The following is a 16,831-nucleotide window of genomic DNA, read 5'->3' as shown; positions in this document are numbered from 1 at the left end:
TGAAGTTCAGGCACCATCACCCTTCTTAACCACCCCAGGGACCCCAAATCCGAGGCTCTAATATGCAAAGAAATGTGGTTGGTGGCAAATACCCCAACCCCAGCATATCTTCTGCATCTCTTTTATTGGTTCTTCAACACGATCAGCAGCCGTAGGAACGCAAGTTGCAGGAAGGAATGGGCTAGCTCTTGACCTATTTTTGAAGTCAGAATGTGCATATTTTCCTAAATGAAGAATTGAAAAGAAAAAAAAAATGTGCGTGTTCTAGCACCCCAAATTTTGGGTTTGACTTAAAGTGATTTATAAAGGCTTGTGGTTATTTTTTTTTCCCCCATTAAAATAATAAACATGTTATACTTACCTGCTCTGTTGCAGTGGATTTGCACAGAGCAGCCCCGATCCTCCTCTTCTTGGGTCCCTCTTCTGTGATCCTGGCCCCTCCCTCCTGTTCAGTGCCCCCACAGCAAGCAGCTTGCTATAGGGGAACCAGAGCTGAGTCACAGCTCCCCGTGTCCATTCAGGCATGGAGCCCTGGCCCCGCCCCCTCTCTTCCCTGATTGGCTAGCTGACTTTGACAGCAGCTGGAGCCAATGGCGCTGCTTCTGTGAGTCAGACAATCAGGAAGGAGAATCCCAGGCGGCCGACACACTCGTAGACCTCGCTGGACAGAGAGGGACCCCAGGTAAGTGTTGGGGGGGCTGCTGCACACAGGAGGCTTTTTATCTTAATGCATAGAATGCATTAAGATAAAAAACCTTCTGCCTTTACAACTTCTTTTAAAGTATATGTGAATCCTCCCCCTGTAAAACAACCCAGCAGGGTTTATGTACTAAAGATAAATAGACTTTGCACCTTGCAGGTGCCGTTGCACTCTTTTTTTTTTTTTTTTTTTGTTAGTAAATGTAATTGTGGTGAACATTTATTTTGTAAAGAATACCCAATCGGGTAAAAAAAAGAACAAAACATAAAAAAAAGCATTTTTGCTTGCACATGATTGGATGATGGAAGTCAGCAGAGCTTTACCACATTTACCAAGCTCATTACTGTGCTCTCGTGCATAGAGGGGTCAGTTTTTAATAAGAGGGACTAACAGGAACACCAGGAAGCAACACAAAGAGAAAAGGTTACTTTTTCATACAAACTTTGCTTATCTGGCGTTATCGTGTACATTTTTATATTTTCAGGTTAGCTCAGAAGTGGAATTTCCAGATTTTTGTTTGAGATCTTCTTGGGATGTTACCCCATCACATTTATTGAGACACAGCAGTGTGCTAAATCACAAAAATGACAAGAATTCTTTACTACCTGAGGTATGTATACTCCATTATGACACATATGATGATGCGTTGTACCATGTGATTTGTGTTTTTTCCAAGCCAGTATCTTAGCTAGCCGCAGTCGTTTTTAGCATGATTTTTGCCATTCACCAAATGAGAACGCCTATTGTCCCTTCAAAACCATCAGCTGTTTCAGACCCACTCCCCCTAAGGTGCATGATATACAACACTGTTGCTGCTATGCAAATGTGTTTGTGTGTTTTTGTCAGGTCAGTAGCTGAGCCCTCACTTCTGTACCCAACCGCTCTTCTCAGATTACTTAGGGTAGTCACTGTCACACAATTCACTCTGCACACAACAAACGGCTTTCTGCAGAGCAGAAACAGGCAGGACTCTGCAATAAAGTTGGTTAAAACCTCTGCAATGTACATCACCGAGAAGGGGATTGTGTGTTGGTGGTTTTTTTTTTGTTTTTTGTTTTTTTTTGTTCTCAGCAAATGTGGAGTTACTCTTTAAACTTGCCTTATGCAAATATTGGCTTGTTTTATCAGGTAGGCATTCTGGCATTTAAATCTCAGAGGTTCCAGTTCTTCCCTCCTTCTGTGGTGATTTTAGTGGGGCCTTTTTTCCTTATTGGTTGGGACAGTTTATTTTATTTTATTTTTTTGTAAAAAAAAAAAAAAAATCCTTTTATTTTGCAAAGAAATTGAATAGTTTACAGCAGGGGTGTCAAACTCAATTTCGTTAAGAGCTGCATCAGCAGTGTGGTTGCCCTCAAAGGGCCAGTTGTATCTGGGTCGCACGAAGTGCAGAGTTCAGGATTATGCTGCGTACAGAGTGCAGGGTTCAGCAGTGCGCTAAGTACAGCGAGCAGGGTTCAGGGGTGCGCTATGTGCAGAGGGCAGGGATTCAGGGGTGCGCTATGTGCAGTGGGCAGGGATTCAGGGGTGCGCTATGTGCAGAGGGCAGGGATTCAGGGGTGCGCTATGTGCAGAGGGCAGGGATTCAGGGGTGCGCTATGTGCAGAGGGCAGGGATTCAGGGGTGCGCTATGTGCAGAGGGCAGGGATTCAGGGGTGCGCTATGTGCAGAGGGCAGGGATTCAGGGGTGCGCTATGTGCAGAGGGCAGGGATTCAGGGGTGCGCTATGTGCAGAGGGCAGGGATTCAGGGGTGCGCTATGTGCAGAGGGCAGGGATTCAGGGGTGCGCTATGTGCAGAGGGCAGGGATTCAGGGGTGCGCTATGTGCAGAGGGCAGGGATTCAGGGGTGCGCTGTGCCCAATGTGCAATAGCTCCCTTTCACCCCCCCCCCTTCTCCTGGGTTCTGACCCCTGCACCCTGCCCCCATCCCGCCACCTCATAAACCCATCTTCCTACACACCTTACAAAGCAAACCTCACATCTGTACTCTCTCCTACCATGGCATTTACAAGAATGCTTTCATGGCCAGTACTGCTAAAAGTCATCAAGAACCCCTCTCTCGAGATACACCTGCTGGATGTAGATTGGAACACACAGCCACTGGAGCCATCAGGTACCTCTGCCAATGACAGGCTATGCCGGATTGATGACGCATGCCCTAAGCTACACACACACACAGCCAGCGCCGCTGGGGAGACTGAGGAGGAGAGCGGAGGAAGTATTTACACCGGTTGCCAAGGAGACCCGTTCGGAATGCGGCTGGTGAGAACAGGAGGTGGAGGCTGGCGCCCGCTGCGCGGGCCACATGAAAAGACCTGGCGGGGCTTGTGTTTGCCACCTGTGGTTTACAGTATAAAAGGTACCCAGTGTACATATACAGTATACAACGCCTAGGAGTGTGGATACAATTAGATTGTTACCCCATCATTTACAACCTTGATGGAGAATATAGGTGGCTTCTGTAGAGTTGGAGATCGCGATGGACTGACTCAGTCAGTTGTGGGTCACTGGTTGGGTGTTGGTGGGGCAGATGGGAAGAGTTCTCTTGTGATGCTTTCTGCCCCACCACACCAGAGGAAGGTGGTTATACCTTTTATAGGGTGCCTGGGCTGCAGCCTTTGGCTACAGCCTTGAAGTCGTTTCCACGTGTACTAGTAGAAGAAAAAAAGGGAAGGAGAGCCCAATCTCCAATGTACTGCAAATAGAGAGGTAAATGTAAGGTAGTTTATTAAAAGTAGCAACAAGTCATCAAGCCGACGCATTAAGGGCGCTGCTGTCTGCTGATGGTGTACGGGGAAAAATAACAAATGGTTGTGTCTGTGACACCAAAATCCGAGTGCGAACACACAGCATTCCGATTCACCATCAGCAGACAGCAGCAGCCCTGAGGAAGGGGGAGCCTTTTTTTTTTTTTTCCCGAAACGCATTGGGTTGACATTTGTTGCTACTTTTAATAAACTACCTTCAATTTACCTCTTGACTTGCATTCTATTGGAGATTGGGCGCTCCTTCCTTTTCTACCTCTACTAGTACAGTAGTAGTACTATAGGAGACTATAGGTGGACCTCCTGACAGCCATGGTCCATTGTTGTCACTATTGTCACTGTCACAAAACCAGTCCAGAGAACCTATATTCTGGAGCGAGTACATGTAGAAAGGAAGTGACTGCAAGAGGCTGGAGTTGAAGCAGAGAGATGCAAAAATAATGCTGGTTGTTTTACAATAGTGTTTTAGCAAGCTAAATGTCTTCCACTTAGTTTTTATGTCTACTTTCATTCTTTATTAATAAATTAAGAGTCCTGCAGCAAGTGTAAAACCTCTGTGCATTGTATTTAATTGAAAATTGGATGTAGAAATCTGTCTGCCAGGTACTGGAGAGGGATCTAGGAAGCCAGGCAGTGACTGATCTCTCACTTTCTCCAACAAATAGAAGTATAAGGTTTGATTGATTTTAGGGCTGCAACTAACGATTATTTTCATAATCGATTAGTTGGCCGATTATTGTTTCGATTAATCGATTAATCGGTTGATAAGCTTAAAAAAAAAAAAAAGTGTTGTGTATAATTTAGTTAATATGTAAAGTTTTAAAAAAAGGCAATTTATTCTTAAATATCTCTATGCAGTGGTGAATATAAATAACTATATGGTTAGGGAGCAACATATCTAATCCACTCTGAGAATAACAGACAGAAGAGATATACTGTATATACAATTAGATGAGATATACTGTATATACTATTAGAGGAGATATACTGTATATACTATTAGAGGAGATATACTGTATATACTATTAGAGGATATATACTATTAAAAAAGGGTGAATCTGGTAAATATCATCAGACTCAGAGATCAATTTTTTTTTATTTAAAAAACAAACAATGTCTTCCTTCAAAAAAAATGGCATTTTAAGAACATTTGTTCAATTTTTTAATTGTTAGTGGGGTCAAATTGACGTTCATTTTCAACCATGGTGACAATTTGTAAATAGAAAACTTCTTGGTCAAAGGAATTTTCAGACGGTGTATGTGGTTTTCGTTCATTTTAAAAACAGAATGTTAAAAACAAGTGAAAATTTCAAACATTCTTTCATTCAGCGAATGTACAAAGATTTTTCGTCTGAATATTCTCTTCTGAAAATTGATCCGTGTGGCCAGCATAAGGCTCGGTGCACACCTATGCAGTTTGCTTTTGATATGTTTCTGCAATGCTTTTTGCTGTGCGTTTTGATTTTTGCGCACGTGATTTTGCTGCAATTTGCATTTTTTTTTGCATTTTTTGGCCCAATTTGTTGTTGGGCAGATTAAAAAACACAAATTGCTACAAAAACGCATTACATGCTTTTCTGCAGCTTTTCCATTGAAGTGTATTGAACCAAAAAAGCACCATTTTACATAAAAAAAGTCCCTGAACCTTTCCAAATACGCAGCAGCTGAAAAAAAGCATAGATGTGAACGTGTTCCATAGGAAACCATGTAAATGAACTGCAGTGCGTTTCTGCAAAAAGCACCAAAAAACACACAGATGTGAACCACATCTAAGAGGTTTAGTAACATAATGGGGGTTTAAAAAAAACTAAAATTAGCCCTTTATAGTACAAAAAAAGCAAATAATCTCTATTGTAAGGGGTTCATTTTTTTACTGCAGAACTGTGAAAGTAACATTTACAGTAGCGATTATTTGCTCTTTTTGTACTATAAAAGGCTCAATTTAATTTTTTTTAACCCCATTATGTTACTGGCCGATTAATCGATTATGAAAATAGTAATCGATTATTTTCATAATCGATTAGTTGTCGATTAATCGATTAGTTGTTTCAGCCCTAATTGATTTAAACATCTGTTTTTATTTCAGGCTAGGTTCTAACACTGTGGCTACCTTCATGTCTTACCAGGTCTTCCATTACTATGGCTCATCGTTGCAGTTTGTACAAATGGTGGAGCTGTCAGAACTGCCAAAATATTTCATGTCGGACCATGTGTTTGAACTGTATCCTTGCCTTGGTTTTCCAAGCTCTGTTTTTTCTTATAATTTTGCCTTTCTGCTCCTTCTTGTGCTGAAGATGAGGGTAACAGTCTATGTTGTGCCGTTCACTAATTTTTAAAGTATATCTAAAGTCAAAAATCTTTTTACTATTTTTCTCATGTTTCCTTGACTTCCTGTCCTGTTGACTCAACAGGAAGTGTGTGAATATCTTCCTGTTGTGATGTATTATCCCCTCTTAAATAGTTGTCACGAGAACACGTGTGCCATTGGAAGATTTTCCCTCTATCTCTATTCTTGTGACACCTCCCTAACAAAGACACAAACAGCAATAAAAACCTGACAGGGGTTTTGACCACCACTACTCTATCCCAATCTAAACAAATAGTTTTGACTTTAGTTGTACTTTTAGGGCATTGGTTCACTTCAAAACCACCAGTAAAGCGCCTACGCGTTAATAGATTGTTTTAACTGTGCTTTTGTAGCATTTGTGGTGCGGTTTTTAAAGGACAAAAGGACATGTGACTGCACCAAAAACACTTAGTGGGGGCACGTTTTTGAGGCGGTTCCCATTCATTTCAATAGAGGAGCATGTTTGGTGCAATGTTTAGCTCCCCAAATATGCTCCAAAGATACATCCCCCCCGGAGTTGTACTTTAAGACAAATGACCTAAACATTTATATGTTTATATTTGTGCCAACGTGCAGAGGCCTAGTGGTAACTGAAGATATCTTTAAAAATGAACTCCCTATGGAGCCCCCCCTGTATCCTTGGCTCAAGCAGTAGATAGACTTCTGGGCAAGTTGAGATGAAGCCACACCCTTGCATTCAGCTGACTAATGTCAGAACTTTCAGGATTTAAAGTAGAGCTTAAAGCGGGGTTCCACTCAAATTTTTTACTTAATCTTACCCCCTTCAGTTGATTGCATAGATGTTCAAATGCCGCACGAAAAAATTTTTTATCGCTGTAATTACCTTTATATTGTACCTTTATTGTGGCACTTCCTGTCTCTCCTCCCATGGGAGTAGGCGTGTTTATTGCCTTTCCCCGGCGCCGCACTGTCTCCTGGGAGCTTAGTGTCAGGCTTCCCAAGATTCAGTGCGGAAACAATGATCATGCACGTGAACAAGCTGTGAATGAACAGCATTCACCGAATCCAGGAAATCAATGCTTATGGGCTTCACATGCCCACAAGCAAGATGGAAACAGCCAGCATCCCATTTTTTTTAATTATTATTCTATGAAAACAGACAGAGGCGGAAATATTACACCCAAACTGTGAGTATTATTTTGGGGTTAGCAAAGTGTCTCAATGACCTGAAGAGAAAAAAAAAAAAAAAAGGATTGGTCGCTGGACTCCCGCTTTAAGGCAAAACTTTTTTTCCCATTTTGGATAGAGCAAGGATGGATGTGTGCCATTGCGGAGATTTCCCTTCACTTCTGTCCCATAGCCAAACAGGAAATGAGAGGAAATCCCTGCAAATTCAGGGAATTCCTTGGAATTAGAACTAGTGTCCCCATTGGAAGATTTCCCCTCTATTACTTTTCTGAGGACAACTCCAAAATGTGGGATTTTCTTTTACTTTCATTCCATGCTAATGGTAAACAGGACAAATGGAAAGGGTGAATCTCCCTAACAGGGGCACAGACAGCAATAAATACTGACGTGTTCTAATCCCTATCCACAAAAAAAAAAAAAAAAAAAATGTTTTGCCTTTAGTTATACTATAAGTTGGCAGTAGAGGTTCTAGCATTTCCTAGTAAGTGTTATTTAACCCACAAATAAATAAAAATTATAGTCCCGTAGACTCCAACCATAGTTGCTGCGTGGTCTTAGTTAAACCCATGTCTGCTTTGCATTCCCTATCTCAAATTTCTGTTCTCCTTGGGACCTGTTCTCAGGTGGCTCCCTTGCCCAACAGGATACCATGAAGCCTCCTTTGCATGAATGCACTCGGCTGACGCATGCGTCCATAGAGAGAAATAACCTGGCCTCTAGCTACTCCCCTTCAAATTCTTTATAAAAGCTTGCTGTTCACTCTTATACAAGCTGAATCCCATGTAAAACCGGCCTTACACAGGGCATGAGCTTCCCCACCCAAAAGTTCAGGTGAGCATTGCTCTGCATCTTGGAGCCGGGTATGGTGTAAAGGCGGCTGGCCATACATTGTACAATTTTCTTATTCAATTTCCTTTAGCTCTACCTTCAACTATGTAGTGCAAGGGCCTGCCTGGTTGCATACAAATTGAAAGTGTTTAGGTTTGACCTCCATTTTATATGGTTTTGGTAAATCTAAAGAAAAATGGTATAATTTTAGGCCAGTAGATGGTTTCTTTTAGATCTTTGTGAAAACGCTGACAATGTCTTGTATCACTACCTGCTTACATTGCCTTTTTGTAAAACCAGCTGAGATTTGACTACTATTTTAAAGGTCAGAGATGGGGCTTAGTATGGGAAGGCAGGGCTTAAAGTGGTAGTAAACCGCTGAAGGAAAAAAACCCTGCAAGACATTGGCATAATGTGCTAGTATGCATCGTATACTTATGAAATACTTACCTTAGAATGAAGCCCCTCCCCATGTTTCTTTTGGGCTCGCGGGCTCCGGCGCTGTGAGTGGCCGGAGCCACAATGACGTAATTCCCGCGCTTGTGTGCGGGAGCCCTCCGTCCTGGCAAGAATCTATGAAGTTCCGGCACGATACGCCGGACCTTCAGAGCACATGTGCCGCTGACGTCAGCGGCTGCATGCTAGGTGAATATCTCCTAAACCGTGCAGGTTTAGGAGATATTAATTTTACCTACAGGTTAGCCTTATTATAGGCTTACCTGTATGTAAAAATCACCAAGCGGGGTATACAACCGCTTTAACACCCGCATGGACAGAATCAAATCCCCATACAGCATGAAAAACTAACACAGGTTTTTGGTGCCTGCAGTTCAGCACTTTGACCTTGGAAGTCATGTAGGTCAGCTCAGGTTCACTTTAAATATCCATGAAATATGTTCTCTGGTCTTTTCTTTAACTATCATCAGATGTTTGACAAGAAATTCACTGCAAGGAAAATCTAGACTGATGCTGGATCAGTTGTGCTCAATGAATGACCAGGTACCTGGCTGAATGAGTTTTTACACAATATTTAATATTTTTCTAATTTTCTTTTGCACTATCAAGTTGACATTATCTGGACTGGCAGTTTTTTAAAAACAAAAATTTGTGGAAAATTTGTGCAAAAGAGACCTTGAAAGAAAGCCAGACAAGGTCTTAACTTCAAGGAAGTTAATGCAAATTCTGCTTTAACAAGCTGTACATTATCATGAAACCTCTCTCTGAGAGTAGTTTGCAACGGTTGACATTTTTGGAAGGGTAACATCTTTGTTCCCTCTGTGCTAGGATTCATAATATTAATTCGGTAAAGCAAATCAAGCAGTGCTTTGTTTCTTCCAGGTTGGGGCTTTATTTCTGCTGTCATGTAATGTGTGTAGTCTTTCTCTACCCCCTGAGTCCCAGCGTAGTTCCAGGAAATGGAAGGAGTACATGTCCAGGAAGCCGAAAGACATCAAAGGTGGGCATTCTGTTTTGTGATCTGTATGTGCTGCTCAGCTATTTGTCAAATCTAAAATTCAGGTAAAAAGAAAAAAAAAATCACAAAAATGCAAATGACAACCATTTTTAATCAAAAATATTTTAAGGCATTGTACACTTTCAAATGTTTTTGTTTTAACTAGGTATTAGTGAAAAAAAGGATGTGTGTTGGCATACTGTGTCTCAGCCCCTGTATAGTAAACAAACAGAAATTTCTGACACATAAATGTGGTGATTTAGGCCCCTTTCACACGGGCGCCTTCGCTATGTGGAATCCGCTTGCTCAGCAGAGGACATCTCCGCTGATCCCCTGCTGAGCAGACGGATGACAGGTCCGTGTCCACTCCGCTATGCAGAGTGGACACGGACACAGTCCCACTCACCTCTATGGGGTAATCGGATAGGATAGGGAACAGACCTCCTGTTCGTTTCCACCTAATGTCATCTGATCCGCTGGACGGATGGGGAATAGGACCACCATTCGTCTGTTTTTGGCGGATCGGGTGGCAGTGGGTGTCAGCGGACATCTGTCTACATACAGAGCAACAAATGACACCTAAAACTATATGATCAATGCAGGTGAAAAACACAAGGTGGAGGTTGGAAGGTTTAGAATGCCTTTTAAAAATCAACTAGTACAAATACCAAACTAAGAATGAGCTGCTTCTTTTTTTAAAAGTGGAAAAACCTCTGGCCTCTACAATACCATTTGAGTTCTGCACACAGTTTATTAGCTAGAGAATGGCCTGGAAGGTGTCATTGCCAGCTTTCAGCTGTCTGACAGAATGAAGCCTCAGGGTGTTTTTTTTTTTTTTTTTTTTTTTTTTTTTTTTTAGTTCTGGGACTTGATCACCAGCCCTGGGCCATCACAGGCCATAAACAGGATTTCTGGATTTGAAATTGCTATGAAAATACCAATAATTTCTTTGTGACTGCATCCCCGTTTTTCTTTTGAGTTGGTACAGCTATAATAGAGCAGAAACGTGTTGCAAACAAAGTTAACATTTGTATAGATCCAAAAAATGACCACAGTGCAACTATTTTTGATCTGCATTTTGCATAAATTGTTTAGGTTTCAGCCTCAACATGACAAATACACTGAACGGTAACCAGACCCCCCTAAACGTTGAAAAACGTAGTTCATTCTAACACAGGCCTTTGTCCGTATTAAAATCTTTCACTTTATTGCAAGGGCATGGCCGTATGATCATAAAGTCAAGCTTGACTGTTTCAAACAGCTGTGTGCTGATGTACTATGTTTCTGCAAGCTTAATGTTTCGCTTAGCAAGTAGAGATAAAAAATTATTCTAACAACTCAAAAAAGGAGGGATAAAATCATTGTTTCCGGACTTACTTTCTGCAATCAGACACAGGCAACATGACCTACAAGGTTATGTAAAGTATGTTTGGACTGTATGTTTATTGATCCATTATGAAAGATCTGCGTTGCACTACTCTGTGTTTGTAATTTTGGTAATCTTATCTCGCCTTCCAGGATGGCAACACATGATAGATGATAGGCTCCTCCCTACAGGAAACACAATCCGTTCACAGCTGTTAAAAGGCCTCACCTTTCCCCTTGTCCCTCAGTATTGATTGTGTTTCCCACAGCAAAACGTTTTATTTTTTTCTCTGACCAGAAGACCAGATCGTCGGATGGTACCCCTGTGAGCCAGGTTTCGGAACACCGGTGAGGGCCGCACTAACCTGCCCACCTTAGAACTTCTCACAGGTTGCCAGTGATGTTGTTCAGGCGGTCTGGTTGTAGCTGAGAATCCCCCGCTGTTGCACACCGCTCAGCAGCTCGGCTCTCCTCCGGTCTTCCCCTGTGTGCAGCGGGTGCCGTTTTGCTGGAGTCCAGGTTATGTAAGACACCAAGGGGGGACCTAGCACGCTCCAAACCTCGATCTGAAACTGGTATTTATGGTTAGGACAGGAAAAGTGCTGACGCGACCCAGGAAGTGGGGATAAAGCCTGGAGGAGATGCAGGACCTGCGTGGCTGCAAGGGCTGAAAGACTCCTGTTCCTACCAGGATTCAGCAAGCTGCAAGGAACAAAAGTCTTCCAGATCCCGCCTCATTGAAAGGAGGATGGAAAGGCAGCACAGGTGGCTGCAGGCAAGATCTCTTTATTATTTCCTATGGGGCGTGACACCAGGCTAGCCTTGCGTTGTTCCTGGGAAAGCCCCCACGCTCCCACCTTTTGGAGAAGGGTCCGTCAGCCATGTTAAGGGGGGGGCAGGAAGAGTGACCAGTGATTGTTTCCTCTTCTTTTGCAAGAAGAGGTCTCTGACAAACTACCCTCTATATCCGCTAGCGTTAGCTCCACTAAGAAGTGCAGTCATTGTGGGGAAAAATTGTCCACGCAAAGCCATTTTGTTATTGATCTATTAGCAAGTTGGCCCTAGTGTCTAATGAAAGATTTTCTTAAAGAAGAAATGCTGGCCACTATTCAATCTTTCCGCACCTCTGCAGCCGCACCCCAGGTAGCAAGCTCAGAGGAACTCTCCCCTAAAGAGGACCATTCTCAGGAGAGATTACTCTCCAAACCAGGACCAAGTGTCTTTTTGTCACTCTTTCTGGCACTTCCCCCATCACAGGTCATGGAAGAAATAGAGGAGGTAGAAAGCTAGGAAAGATCTGAGCCCAGTTCAGAGGAGGAGGCGGCTGACCTAGGTCTGGATAGTGACGTAGAAGACCTCAGGATAAACAGACATCTCTTTTGGCCTAGAAGATTTGGAGGGACTCCTTCAAGCTATTTATCCCTGAACCAGCTAAAGAAACCTCTGCACAGGATAATATGTACAGGGAGTTGGTAAAAAAAAAACAGTCAAGGTTATTTCCCCTACACTAGTCCTTAAAAGATTTAGTTTGGAGTGGGAGTTTCCGGAAAGGAGTTTGGTCAGACCTAAAACCTGGAAAAGAAGATTCCCCTTCAAGGAGGAGGGGGCGGATGTTTTTTTTTTTTTTTTTTTTTTTTTTAAAGGTCCCTAAGCTGGACGCCGCCCTTTCCCAGGTGACAAAAAAATCTGACCCCTCTTTTTGAGGATGCAGGAAACATCCAATGGATCGCAAATCAGAATCCCTGCTGAAAAAAGCATGGGAGGCCAATCCCTCCAGCGCAAGCAGCAACCTGTGTTACCAGGAATGCGGGCTTCTGGATAGAAAGACTTAATAAACACCTCTCTCAGGGTAATTAGTCTCAAGAAGTTATAGATCCCCTTTCAGTAATAGGAAGGGTGGTAGCTGCTATGGATTCAGTAAAAGCCTCAGCTTAAACGGGCGCCCTTATAACCTCATCCAGGAGAGCAATATGGGTTAAAGATTGGAATGGCAATCTCACTTTGAAGGCCCAACTGTGCGGTCTCCCCTTTGAGAGATCCTTGCTCTTTGAGCCAGGCCTAAAGTTTTTGTCCAGGTCCTCAGACAAGGGGAAAAAATTTCCCATCAAACCCAGACGGGAAAGGTACAGGAAATTTTTTTCGAGACCCCTTCGGGACAAAACCAACAAAGTGGGGGTACGGTAGAGGTAGGCAAAAAGGCAATTTGCGATTTTCCCTCTCCAGGCCAAAGATATCAAGTGACGCCGGAATCAGGCTAGGGGGCAGGTGTCTCATTTCACTTCCCAGTGTGAAGAAATTTCAGACAGCCCATACATCACCAAACTGATCAGAGAGGGCTACCGCCTGGAGTTCTTGTCAAAGCCCCCTCCTGTGATTACGCTAACGCATCCTCCCAAGGATGCATTAAAAAAGAAAGCCCTGCTAGAAGGCATTCAGGAACTGGTGGAACAGGTGGTGGTTCCAGTACCAAAAAAAGCTATACCAGCTTTTAATCCCACATTTTTGTGGTACCCAAGCCTTCAGGGAAGTATCGCCTTATCATAAATCTCAGGAACTTGAACAAATTCCTAGAATACAAGAGGTTTTCCATGGATAGTATTTACTCAGTGAGGAAAAACCTGTTAAAAGAGGTTTTCATGACTACCCTGGATCTCAGGGATACCTATTTGCATATCCCGATCTTTCTGAACATCAGGCATTCCTGGGATTTGCGGTGGTAACCCAGGAAGGGATTCTCCACTGGTAGTTCAGGGCACTTCCCTTTCGGGCTAGCGGCCAGTCTAAAGGATCTTCACAAAGGTCCTAGCAGTGGCAGTAGCATATCTCCAGGCGACAGAATTAATGTCTTACCTGGATGACCTTCTCATCTTCAGTACGTATGTCAGCTGCTCAGTTAGAAACAGATATCCAAAAAGTAATTTCTGTCCTGCAAAGGCTGGGCTGTCTGGTAAACGTGGAGAAATCATTCCTGGAACCAGCTCAGGTCCAAACTTACCTAGGCTACCATGTAGACTATCGGGCTCAAAAACTTTTCCTCCCAATGGAAATGGTGGTGAAAGTAGTCACAGCCATCAAAAGGCTGGTAGGAGCCCCTATGTGTTCCAGGAGGGAGATCCTCAGGGTTCTGGGACTGATGTCAGCCAGCATTTTGGCAATTGTTTTGGCACAACTGCATGCAAGAGACCTTGAATTTTTTTCACCCTTTCCTCTTGGAACAAAAGGAACAAATCCCTAGATGAAAGTCTAACTATCCCTTATCAGGTCAAATCCTTTAAGTGCTGGTCAGTCCCAAGCAATCTTGAGAAAGTCAGACCCTGGGGTCAGTGGGATCCAATAAAGGTCACCATAGATGCAGGCACCTGGGGATTGGGAGCTCACCTAGGAAAAGCCAAGGCTCAGGGCACCTGGGATAAGGGAGTAGCCAGGTCCTCCTCCAATCTCAGAGAGCTCAGAGCGGTGGGCAAAGCCTTCAAAAGCACGATTGCAGGCAAAGAAGTCCAGGTTTGCTCAGACAACGCTATGGCCATTGGGGGGGGAACCAGATCCAGAGCCCTTCTAGTGAAGGAGATCCTGGACTGAGCCAAGCACAGGGTGGTTTCGTTGGCAGCAGTCTACTTAAAGGGCACAGACAACCAGGAAGCAGACTTCCTCAGCCGCCACCTGTCAGATGGGGATAATGGGAGCTGAACCCAAAAGTATTTCAGGTACTAGTCCAGAAGTTCAGCTGTCCACGGATAGACAGAAAGGTAAAGAAGTTTTTCTTTCTCTCTAGGGAAGGAGAGTCAGAGGGCCTGGATGCTCTAGCACAGAGCTTGAACTTCCAGTTGGCTTACAGCTTTCCCCCTCTGGCACTGATTCCTCGAGTCATCCAGAAACTCAGCCAGTCCTCGGGGCTTCTCCTGCTGGCCCCATGGTGGCCAAAGGAGGGCTTGGTTTGAGACCTTAAAGACTCTTTCAGTAGCACCTCCCTGGAAGCTCCCAGACCTTCCAGACCTTCTCACTCAGGGTCCAGTGCTGCACCCCAGAACGGAATTTTTCCATCTGATGGCTTGGTAATTGAGTGCCAAATCCTCAGGGGTAAAGGCTGCTCAGACAGAGTGATAGACTATCTCCTTTCGAGCAGGAAGCCGGTAACACGGAGGATATACTCTAAAGTATGGAAAACGCTAAAGTTGTTTCCACCTCTGTTCCTGTAATCTTAGAATTTCTTCAGGATGGAGTAGAAAAGCTTGTGGCTGTCAACACTCTTCGAGTACAAGTGGCAGCTCTTTCTGTTTTTCTTGATGCTAGAATAGCGAAAGAACCCTTAGTTAAAAAATTTGTCGGGGACATGGGCTACCTTTTTCACGAGAGAGAGATTCTCGCCTTGGGACCTAACAGGCTTTATCTAGGGACCCCTTTGAACCTTTAGAAGAAATTTAATTTATGTTTTTGACCTTAAATTTAACCTTTCTCCTAGCGATTACCACAGCTAGAAGAGTAGGAGATTTGCAGGGTCTATCCATTTAAAGAACCCTTTTTGTTGATCCTACCAGATGGGATCACCCTCAGGCCAGATCCTTTGTATCTGCCCAAGGTGTTGTCAGCGTTCCATAGCACACGGGTAATAACCCTACCATCCTTCTGTGAGAACCCTAAGAATGAGGGGGAAAAGAGATTCAATTACTTAGGTGAAGAGGCATTTCCTTACATCTATCTACAAAGGGTTGAAGATTTTAGTAGATCCAATCGCCTCCTAATCCTCTTCTCTGGACCAAGAAAGGGACTTCAGGCTTCAAAACCCTCAGTCTCTAGGTGGATAAGGCAAGCCATTGATATGGCAAAGTACTAATGCACTACCAACAGTGTATCAATACAAATAAAGTGCTAATTAATAAAGTTCATACATATAAAGTGCTAAATGAAAAAAGCAGCTAAACTTCTATAGTGTAACCAACACCAGTTGGGAGAATTACTTTACAACAACTGAGAGACAAGGGGTAAGGTGAGGCCTTTTAACAGCTGTCAACTGATTGTTTACTGTAGGGAGGAGCCTATCATCTCTCATGCGTTGCCGTCCTGGAAGGTTTGTAGAAATACCGTTAACGGTAAGTCTAACCGTCGGTTTTTGTTCTGTAGTTCCAGGGATTAAACTTAAAGGGGAGTATTGCAGTTACTACTTCTTAATCCAAGGTTTAAAAAATGGAGCGTGCAAAGCAACCCTGCTTCACTCTGCTAATCAGATCAATGGAGCTGCCTCACTTGTTTTGCTGCATCAACGACTGCATGATGGGCCTCAAACAGACAATCCAGGTAAGTACGAGGAGTGGCTCTGTCACCAATCCATGCCAATTGAGATAAACATCTTAACGTGGTTGTAAAGGCTGAAGGTTTTTTACCTATATGCATTTTATGCATGAAGGTAAAAATACTTCTGTGTGCTGTTCCACCCACACCCCCCTCTAGTACTCACCTGAGCCTCCTCTCGATCCAGTGATGTTCCCGAGAGACTCAGCTGTCCCGGGACTTCCTCTCCTCATTGGCTGAGACAGCCATTGGATCTCACTGCTGTCAATCTCAGCCAATGAGCAGTGTGGAGGGTGGGGGCCAAGCCACGGCTCTTTGTCTTAAAGACACATAGAGCAGGGCTCGGGAGCGAGCACTCACCAGCTTCCCCCTAGCAAGCAACTTGTTTTAGGGGGCACTGGGCAAAGGAGAGGAGCCAGGAGTGCTGGTGGGGGACCTGAGAAGAGGAGGATCTGGGCTTCTATGTGCAAAACCATTACACAGAGTAGATAATTATAACATGTTTTGTTTTTTTTTTCTTTATTTTTAAAAGGCGAACCTTTACAACCACTTTAAGTTAAAATACTAAAGTGCAAATGCTAATCTGTATGTATTTGTACATATGTTCCTGCTATGTCGAAAGTGGACCCCCTCTTCTTTGTAACCACCTTAGACTCTAGAGTGTCTGCTTTGTGTCTGCCCTGTCATTAGCCAAGGTCCTAGCAGGGGCTGGAGGAGCCCATAGTCTGCAAATACTGTTTAATGCAGATCTTCCCTGGCCTGCCAGGTCCTTGGCTGACAACAGGACTAGGGAGAAGGTGCAAGTGCAGTTCTGTGGATCATGCCAGTGGTGGTTCAAAAGATTTTTAGTGCAGTGGGGACAACATTTTTCCTAAGAAATAGTTTGGCAAATGTTTATGCAAGTACTTTACTTGGGGGTGTTTATCTTAATAGACATGCA

At 43.6% G+C, this 16,831-nt stretch overlaps 1 protein-coding gene across 1 annotated transcript in view; it reads left to right on the top strand.

Moving 5' to 3' along the window:
* The window catches only part of MTBP (MDM2 binding protein), a 101,727-nt gene that overhangs the window by 28,916 nt on the left and 55,980 nt on the right, over window positions 1–16,831 (top strand). Inside the window, 5 exon segments of the mRNA XM_073632205.1 lie at window positions 1,185–1,310; window positions 5,590–5,684; window positions 8,714–8,786; window positions 9,126–9,243; window positions 15,724–15,897. Coding sequence (XP_073488306.1) covers window positions 1,185–1,310; window positions 5,590–5,684; window positions 8,714–8,786; window positions 9,126–9,243; window positions 15,724–15,897 — 586 coding nt within the window.

The sequence above is a fragment of the Aquarana catesbeiana genome, linkage group LG05 (assembly GCF_042186555.1).
Source record: "Aquarana catesbeiana isolate 2022-GZ linkage group LG05, ASM4218655v1, whole genome shotgun sequence".
Classification (NCBI taxonomy): domain Eukaryota; kingdom Metazoa; phylum Chordata; class Amphibia; order Anura; family Ranidae; genus Aquarana; species Aquarana catesbeiana.
Note: the sequence above shows the minus strand (reverse complement) of the source record. Positions and strands in the feature narration are given on the sequence as shown.